This window comes from Medicago truncatula, chromosome 4 (assembly GCF_003473485.1).
Source record: "Medicago truncatula cultivar Jemalong A17 chromosome 4, MtrunA17r5.0-ANR, whole genome shotgun sequence".
Taxonomy (NCBI): domain Eukaryota; kingdom Viridiplantae; phylum Streptophyta; class Magnoliopsida; order Fabales; family Fabaceae; genus Medicago; species Medicago truncatula.
Genome location: NC_053045.1, coordinates 15,288,755 through 15,298,235, shown reverse-complemented (window position 1 = coordinate 15,298,235; position 9,481 = coordinate 15,288,755). Strand labels below are relative to the sequence as shown.

Genomic DNA, 9,481 nt, shown 5'->3' with positions numbered 1-9,481 from the left:
TTAATGAAATGTAAGTAGAGTATGGTATGCACGAGGATTGTCGTATCAACTAGGCAATTTAGTCTGTTTGCAACAAAAAAATAGTTTAGGAGCTAACCTGGTTTTTGATTGCAGATTGTTATCGGCAGTAAGGATTCTTCGAATCCCCTCTATTCATTTGTTGAAATTATTCTATGGTCAAGCATTATTCAATTTTCAACGTCTTCTATCTAAGTGATGAGTTCGTGGGATTTTACTACCTACCAACTGTCAAATTGCACCTACTAATCACACGAGATTGTACGTGTGGGGTCTTAATATCTCAGAGGTTTGGGTTCATCGCCTCCCAACTATCAGTTACAACCTTACACTGGAGTTTCTACACGATTAAGTGTTTAGGGTTGTTAGTCATGTAGGAATATACACTAACACGCGTAAAGGTACGTATATGTTCTTGAGAAATGTTATTTGAACAACAACTTTTTCAGACAACTAATTGGACAACCAAAGTATACAAAGAAATGTATCGATTGACACAAAAACCAAAGCAATAGAAAGAGAAATTAAAAAAACAATGTGAGTATAAGAAATAAAGTTGTCATAAAAGTTGTCACAAAATGATTGTTCAAATATCATTTTTATAAGTTCTTACTTTCTCAAAGGTATTTGAATGCACAACAAATATTTAGATCCTAAATTCTCAGTGTCCTAAAGGTACCCTCGTCTATTGAATATTACAAGGGCATCAACATATTCTCCCTCTCGGAAGTTCTATAAACGGACAACCATAGCTCGTCTACCTTACCAAGGATGAAATAAGAATAAAGTTATACTATGCAGATTTAAGTAATGAAGTCAACATGTTTCCCTAATTACCTTTAATCGTTATCTTACTTACTTCCTGATTCGGTTAGGTTTTCACCAATATTAGGTATGTCACCTTCCTAAGTACCGTTATCTCACAGTTTTTCGCTTCAAAGGAGACAAATCTTATGCAATAGTAAAATTAAATAGGATTTGAAAAATAAATAAATAAAGAACTTAAATCAAATAATCCAACAAACATAATAGAGGTTCATCTTAGAACCCTAGCCTAAAAAGGGTTAGTCACTCATGGTAACTAAAGACAAATTACAAAAGAAATAAAACATACCCTAAAAACTTAGAGTGAGGAGAGAGACTCATCCCTTGAAGCTACTAGTGTTTTCCTTCCTCTTAAACCGCTTCGTTCTTAGTGAGAAATAATGAGTGAGAGGCTTGGTATTTATAGAAGAGTTTTCAACTTGGTTTGGGTTGAAAAATTGGGCTTTAACCACTTAAAAAGTGGAAGAAAAAAAACCAATTCTGACCCTCTCCCAGCATGCCCCAGGCCCATGGCTGGACGCACAGGCATATTTTGCCATGTTGCCATGCCCTAGGCGCATAGGTGCTGCTTGCTGGTGTGAAATTGCTTGTTTCTTTGTCTTTTGGGTGTTTGATTCCATATAAGATATCTTGAGAGTTGGGAACAAAATCTCTCCCTTTATAATTTCTTCCAAGGCCTCTTGAATCTTCATTCATTGTCTTCCCAAAGTCCCACAAGTCTTCAAAATGTTTTGTTGTGCCCATGTACATGATTTATTCTTGAATTACATCGAAACACCTTATAATTGCCATGTTTCGAGAAAAACTTGAATTACATGACTCAATATAGAAAACATTACAAATATCCTGGAAACCACAAACAATTGTTTAATACTCTTCTAAAAAATAGAAAACTAACTTAAAAACATGCTAAAAATAATGTAAGATGACATGTCGTCATCACTACAAAAATAAATAAAAAATAATATTAATCTCATATCCAATTCAATTTAGTGATGTGGAGTTAAAGTTGAAGAATGTTGCAAAACAAAACATAGTCTATCCATACAAAACATTACATATTTCAAACATATAGCCTATCCATATAACAAAACATAGCCCATTTTTCGAGTAAACGGTAAATTTGAAAAAATAAAATAAAGAGTAAATTACACTTCCATCCTCTCCTCAAAAGAAGTTTGAATTACACTCCCATCTCCTTTTTAAGTTAAAATATACACCTCCTTCCTTAAAAAATAAAACTTAACTTCTCTCCTCTATGAGATGCTTGAATTACAACCTCTTTCCTTAATAATTAAATATGCACTACAATTTGATTTATTTTAAAATAAATAAATATTTTGACGATATCTACCAAGTTTAAAACACGAGAAGATTTTTTTATTTATTTGTAATTTAAATATCAATGATGATTAAATTTAAATATTTTGTTATTAATTTTATAAATTGGGATATAAAAGTCATTTAAATAATCATATTTTATCGCCTTTAGTAATTTTCACTCATTTTAATTTTATTTTTGTTGTTTTATATTTTATAATTTATAATAGGGTTTAAAACTAGATGTTAATGAAATCGTGAATAAAAAATATAGAAAAATATGAATTTGAATTTTTATTATATTAAAGTGGATCCACAATACTATTTTTCTTCGAAGTGTGTTTGTTGATAAATTACTATAAATAAAAGAAAACTTATCAAGGGAGGAAATCGTAGATTTTAACATAAGAAGTGGTGAGAAATTCCTTCAAAAAACATAAGAAGTGATGAGAAATATAACTCAAGCTTCTTTGAGAGATGAAGAGTGAAATATTTTATAATATGTTTTACATAAGATAGGAGGAGAGTATATTTTAACATAAGAATGAAGGAGTTTTAAGGGTTAATGGTGCTTTACCCCCTTGTAATATAGGTCATTTTTTTATTTTCTCCCCTGTAAAATATTTTTTTTTATTTATCCCCCTGTAATTTTTTTTTTTTGGAATACCCCCTAATAGGTCATAATAAAATGAAAAAATTCTGCAAAAAAAAAAATAAAGTCGTTTTTTTATGACCTATTAGGGGGTATTCCAAAAAAAATATACTTTACAGGGGGTAAATAAAAAAAAAAAATTTACAGCTGGAAAACAAAAGATGACCTATATTACAGGGGGTAAAACACTATTAACCCGAGTTTTAATTCAAGCATTTTTAAAGAAAAATAATGTAATTTACTTTAAAATAAATTAGGACGTACCTATCCATAAGTCATAACTCAACTGAAAAAAATGATAAAATTGTTAGGCCGGATACCATGATTGGGGTTCGAACCTCGATACCTCCACTTATACTGTGTGTGTGAATTTATAATAACTTTTGCTATTTCGTCTATCAACAAAAAAAAATAAAAAAAATTAGGACGTACCGGAGAAAAGCACAAGTGAGAAAAGTAATAGCCTTTCTAAAAAGTCGAATCTAAAACATCGGTCAAACAAATTTTAGGGGAAAGGGGAAAAGAAAACACTGAAGCTGTTCGCGGCAGACAGAAATTCACACGACAGAGAGTAACAAAATCGCAATTCGCGAATAATAATAATTTCAATCTTACTTGAAAGATCGCTAGAAATTGTGCGATTCCTCCTCTATAATCACCGATCCTCTTCCTATTCATCACTGTTGTTTCAAATGGATACTGATAATGACTTCACTTTTTGTCAGGTATCATACCTCTTCTTTTCATTTCACTTGTTCAGCCATAATCATCATTTGTATGAATGTTTAGGAGAACTTTAAAACAATTTATAACATGTACATGCGTATGTTCAACTTATGTAGAATATCTTAGACACGGACACTGACACTGATACACCGACATCGATAATAATGTGAGAAAATGACATGATTCAGTGCAATCATAGGTGTCCGACATCGGGACACGCCTAAGCTGAGGAGGAGTGTCCGGGCTTCATAGCTTACACATCAACACTTATAAGTTGTTCATCCAAACAGGGTCATATAATTTAATGAGCATCTTTTTATCCATATAAACTTATATGATAAGTGCTTATGCTATAAGCACTTAATTAAGGTGTTTATCCAAAGAGGGTCATAGACTTTTTTTCTATGTTATCCGATCAATTTCACATTACACTTGCAAAAGTAAAATTACGGTATGCAACTTTAAATCCGTGATATAATTTAGAATTATGTATTGTTTTTATCTATGAAGCACGATACGGACACTAGACACAGACAGTGACACGTCGACACCACTAATAATTTGAGAAAATCACATAATTCAATGTCGTTATATGTGTCGTTCGGACACGACACACCTAATCTGATTCATATGTTTTTATATACTAAGTAGGAGACATAACAATATTTGAGAAATTAAATGGAAGGTTTACTCTTGTGCTTTGCAAACTAAAACATGTACTCTTCTAATTTAAAATGACTCTGTAGGTCAGTACACCTGTGGTGGAAACAAACGAGCTTGTTTCAGAAATCGCGGATATTTCCATAAAGGAAGAATCCTCAAATGCAAGTAGTAGTAATAACAATAATGGTGGTGTCTTATGGAAGGATGGTTTATCAAATGATTTTTCAAACTCTAAAATGGAGGGTACAATTGGTTCTTTGTCTTTCAGTGTAACTAGCACAGCGAGCAAATCAACCAAGAGTGATGCTAAGGATTCGCCTCAGAAATTGTCAGAACAGAAGAGTTCTGTTAAAAAGCCAACGGTTCGGGCCAAAGTTCCTTTCGAAAAGGGTTATAGTCAAATGGACTGGCTCAAGCTTACTCGAACTCATCCTGACCTTGCAGGTACAGTTATTCTGTTGACCATATTGTTTTATTAAAATAAAATCGTCTAATTTGTTAGAGCTTTGTAAGATAACAATACTTGAAAGAGTTAAGAGCTTCTGGTTGATTATTATAGTTGAAAATTGAATATGTGGCATGCTATCGGTTTTTTGACAAACTTGCTATTGCAATTTCCAATGCTTATGATAGTATTATTTCAATTAAGTGTATTTTATAACACTTACTCTCTACTCCAAATTTGGCCTTTGGAATTGAATGGTTGATCTTAGTTTTAACATAGGGGAATTTGGGCTCCACCAATTTTATTAATTTTTTTTAGATATTTCTTTCCAAAGTTAAATTCACCCTAGTACGAATGCGACGTCCCTTGCTATTTGATTTTCATTTCTTTGCTTTTGACTTTTATGTTCCTTGTTTTTTTTCCCTCCACCTAATCCCCATGCATTTATTTTTCTTTGGTTTAATATGCTATATTTCTTTTTCTTGTAATTAACTTGTAGCTTGTGTATAGTTAATTCCATTCTGTTTTTTCTTTTCGCTTTCAATTAATGGATGGGCTCACCCTACTTTTGGTTTCAAGCTCTGCCGGCCATTAAATTGGAAGTGTTTTTCTCTCCACTCTTCCTTATAAATGTTTGTTTTCTTTTGAAAGAAAAAAAAAATCATGTACATAACTATATTTACTATTTCAAATTATAGTTACTCTATTACTATTATGAACTCTTTTGTCTGACCAAAAAGTTGCAGACCATTTATATGTACATAGCTATATATCAGAGGTTACTTGCTCCCGTAGTTGTTTTGTTATGTTGGAAACAGTATTTATATGCAAAGTTTTTGGTTATCACTGTTTCTGTGAACTTAATAGTTCTCGTCGTTACAATTTTTAAGAATAAGAGGTAATGCAGTTTTTTTTTTTTTTGGTCAAGTAGCCTAGTGGCTAGAACTCACACAATTTAATTGTGGAGAAGTGGAGTGTCCGGGGTTCGAACCCCGGCCCCTGCATATAAAATGCAATATCCCTACCAACCGAGCTAAGCTCACGAGGATAGAGGTAATGCAGTTTATTAACATCATGTATGTTGATCCAGGTCTAAAAGGACAGTCGAACAGGAGACTAATTTCTATGGATGAAGTTAGAAAGCACAAAACAGAAGGTGAAATGTGGACTGTATTGAAAGGCCGTGTTTACAATATATCACCATATATGAAGTTTCACCCTGGAGGTAAAACTTTCAGCTCAATCTTCAAGTTCATATATGACATTGTATTGTTCTTGTTACTGGTTTCATTAAAATTATATATGCATTTCCTGTTGGGGAAAAATCAGGTGTTGATATGTTGATGAAGACAGTGGGAAAAGATTGCACATCTCTATTCAGTATCCTTTTTGTTATTCCGTACTGTATTATTTAAGTTTGTGAGCCTACTTCATTCGTTTGTTTCTATCAAGTTAATGTTACCATTGAATATTTAGCTTTTCGTTTCTCTACTCATCCATATGTCAATCTCTATGAACAACTGTCTGTGCATGCATTGCATTGGATGTGCTAGTTGAGCTAGATAAATGCATCTTGTTAGAATCGAAAATCAATTCCTTTTTTTTTTGAACAATATCGAAAATCAATTCCTGATATTTATATTAGGATTTAAATTGTATAGGATTAGAACTAGCAAGTCATATCAATTAGTATTTATTGTTTTTCTTCTATGTGCTATATTATTTATAGAGGTGAGTGTAGAATGATTTAGACACTGAATCACAAATTCAACATGGTACCAGATCAGTTATTGATCATGTGACTAGCGGCGTTCATTGACACAACACACGTTGTTTTTGTTTGTAATAGAAATGGATTGTAGATCAGGGAGTTTCTAGGACTGCTTGTGGCAAGTTGTCGCTGCCTGTCGCCAATTAATTTTTTTCTAGGATGTTTCTGTAAGGATTGTAGATCTGTGTGAATGGGTGTTTGTCTAGACACAACACACATTGTTTATGTTTGTAACAGAAATAGAATCAATTACAACAAATGCTTAAATCAAATGCAGTTAATACTAATTAAGCATAATTGATATAACAAATCGTAACATTTGATTTCTAATTGATTTTAACATTTTTTTTGGAACAAAAAAATAAAAATAAAATGTGTCATATCAAAAAATGTGACACATTTTTTGTAACAATTGCACTTACACATATTTTTTTATATGGCAAACATAATAAACTTTTGCTTGAGGGAAAGTGTTAAAATCAATTAGAAATTAAATGTTATGATTTTCCATATCAATTATGTTTAATTAGGATTAATTGCAATTGATTTTAACATTAATCGTAACTGATTCTATTTCTATTATATACACAAACAAGGCGTTCTCTATCTAGACAAATAACCTTCACATAGACCTAAAATTTTTACTGAAACATCCTAGAAAAAAATTCAGTGGCATCCGACAGTGGTACAAAAGCGCAGAGGCAGGTCGCAAAATCTGAACCACGCTCTAATACCATGTAAAGATTGTAGATCTGTGTGAATGGTTGTGTGTCTAAACCGAGCACACCCTCTGTTCATATTTATAATAGAAATAAAATCAGTTGCAATTAATGTTAGAATCAATTGCAATTAATGCTAATTAAACATAATTGATATGACAAATCGTAACATTTGATTTCTAATTGATTTTAACACTTTGTTTTTAACAAACTTCAAGCATAGTATGTTATACCTTAGAGTGGAAGGGTTAAAATCAATTAGAAATCAGTCATATCAATTATGTTTAATAAGCAGTCATTGCAATTGATTTTAGCATTAACTTATTGGTTTATTTCTGTTATTAACACAAACAAGGTGTGCTCTGTCTAGACAAACAACCAGTTGCGCCTTCTCGAGTGAGGCATATTCCTAAAAACCATCATAGATTCATAACCACCTTTGGAATCCTCCGATGAACACTTTTGTCTTTGATACAATCACCTCCGGTTGCTCCACAACTTTCCCGATACAGCCCTGCTGTTTCTCTTTTCTCTACATTCCATCAACCGGTTGTAACAAGCTGAAAGCTTACTAAGCTTTATCTTGGGAGAAAGTGTTAGAATAAAAAAATAGAGGTGAGTGTAGTCTGATTTAGATAAACAAGATCACAACTTCAACACTTCTAACATGTTTTCCCAAATCTTAGTTATGTTCCATGTGAGGAATTGGAATTATGACCCAAATTTGTATTATTTAGAAATTGAAGGTGAAATTTGCACATTTTCCAGAGATCAATGTGCCTACTTAAAAGCTGTTTGTTAAGTGGAGATAGAGATCTTAGTTTCCCAAATGCTTGGAAGTTGGGATCCTATTTATAAGATTACAGAGTCTGTTATGCCTCACGTATGATGTTCACATAAAAAATTCTAAATTTGTTTCAAAGTACTTGCAGTTGGTGGATATGTGGCTTATTACAATTTTACGCTAATTTATCCCATTTTTTTGCATTTGCCCCTGCCGTATGTCTATGATTCAGTTGTTGCTTAGGTTCCCTGGGTTTTGTCATCCATTCCCCATGCTTCACATAGTTTATGTTCTTGAATGATTTCTCGCAGCTAGTTCCTTAACCCCTTTATCAGATAAATACCATGCTTGGGTTAACGCGGAATTCTTACTGGAAAAATGCCTGGTGGGTACCTTGGATGAAAGTCAGTGAAGAATGAAGCTAGCCTTGGTTCAGGTCTCTTCACAGGCCCTCTTCTATTTACTTGCCAGGAGTCATTATTCAATAAGGAACAGAAACAAACAATAAATTCTTCACATATACTTGTATCTGATTAAAGAATCCCCTATCGGAGTTCGTCATACAATTATTGAGTACAGTTGTTCTGTAATCTGGAATGTTGTATTAAAAATGTAACAATTCATATATGTTTGTTGACTATGTTCACAAAGATATACTAGTTAGTGTGATATTCCTGCAAGTGTATTTTTACATCCTGGCAGAGTAAGCAATTGCTTGCTGCATACATAATTGAAATAATACATTATTTTGAACGTTCATTTTGGGCATTGCTTGTTTTAGTCATTTATTTGACTGAGGCAGAGCTCACTGTTTCATCTTTTATGAGTTCAACGGTTATGGCAAAAATGAAGAACTCTGGCCTTTTCCAAGTAGTGCATGTCATGCGTTGAACATAATCAATTTTATACGTCTAAGACCTTGTTTGGTATGGCAACAAAATCAATTTCACACAACAGATGAGCAATGATATTTGTACATCTATTACATGATAATTTTAGTGACAACTTTGTTTTTCTCTGTTCTTATTGGTCAAAAATAATGGAGAGATAAAAAGGAAGAGAGAGGATAAGAACATCATGTGAGTATGAGAGAAAGTTGTCCAAAAGTTGTTACAAAATGGTTGTCCAAATATCATTTTTAACAACAGATTTGGATCCTTTTGTCTCGTGGTGATGTCTTTGCAAGCCTATTTTCCTCTTTTTAAAAAAAAAAAATTAAAATAACATGATGATCAATTTTACACAACAGATTTGGGTCAATCAAATAATGATGTTGTATATCAAAGAATCAATTCCATTCCTCTATAGTGGAGGAAGAAGTCAGTTTCATTTGAGTCATTGGTCCTTTGTTCATATCTCAATTAACCAATCATTTTTTATCATCTAAATAATTTATTTTAATCATTCATCTATTATTCTCTCTCGTCTAAAATACACTAAAGACATCAATGATACCAAAAATCAATGACACTTAAATGGGTCTAATGGAAGACATGTAGAATGGATAATCTTATTCTTTTAGGTGAGCCGGGTTTTTTCTTAAACATAATAGGTTGAA

The 9,481-nt window shown here is 32.4% G+C and overlaps 1 protein-coding gene across 1 annotated transcript; it reads left to right on the top strand.

Annotated features, from left to right (window-relative positions):
* Positions 1-3,293: 3,293 nt before the first annotated feature.
* On the top strand, positions 3,294-8,682 carry LOC25480204 (cytochrome b5 domain-containing protein RLF). Its single transcript, XM_013587354.3, has 5 exons — positions 3,294-3,540; positions 4,288-4,648; positions 5,740-5,874; positions 5,979-6,029; positions 8,259-8,682. The coding sequence occupies exons 1-5, from the start codon at positions 3,508-3,510 to the stop codon at positions 8,333-8,335; spliced, it is 657 nt and encodes a 218-aa protein (XP_013442808.1). The 5' UTR covers positions 3,294-3,507; the 3' UTR covers positions 8,336-8,682.
* Positions 8,683-9,481: the final 799 nt, after the last annotated feature.

Coding starts and splice junctions, on each gene's coding strand:
- LOC25480204 (XM_013587354.3), top strand. CDS start 3,508: ATGGATACTGATAATGACTTCACTTTTTGTCAG. Junction 4,649..5,739: donor AACTCATCCTGACCTTGCAG/GTACAGTTATTC, acceptor ATGTTGATCCAG/GTCTAAAAGGACAGTCGAAC. Junction 5,875..5,978: donor TATGAAGTTTCACCCTGGAG/GTAAAACTTTCA, acceptor GGGAAAAATCAG/GTGTTGATATGTTGATGAAG.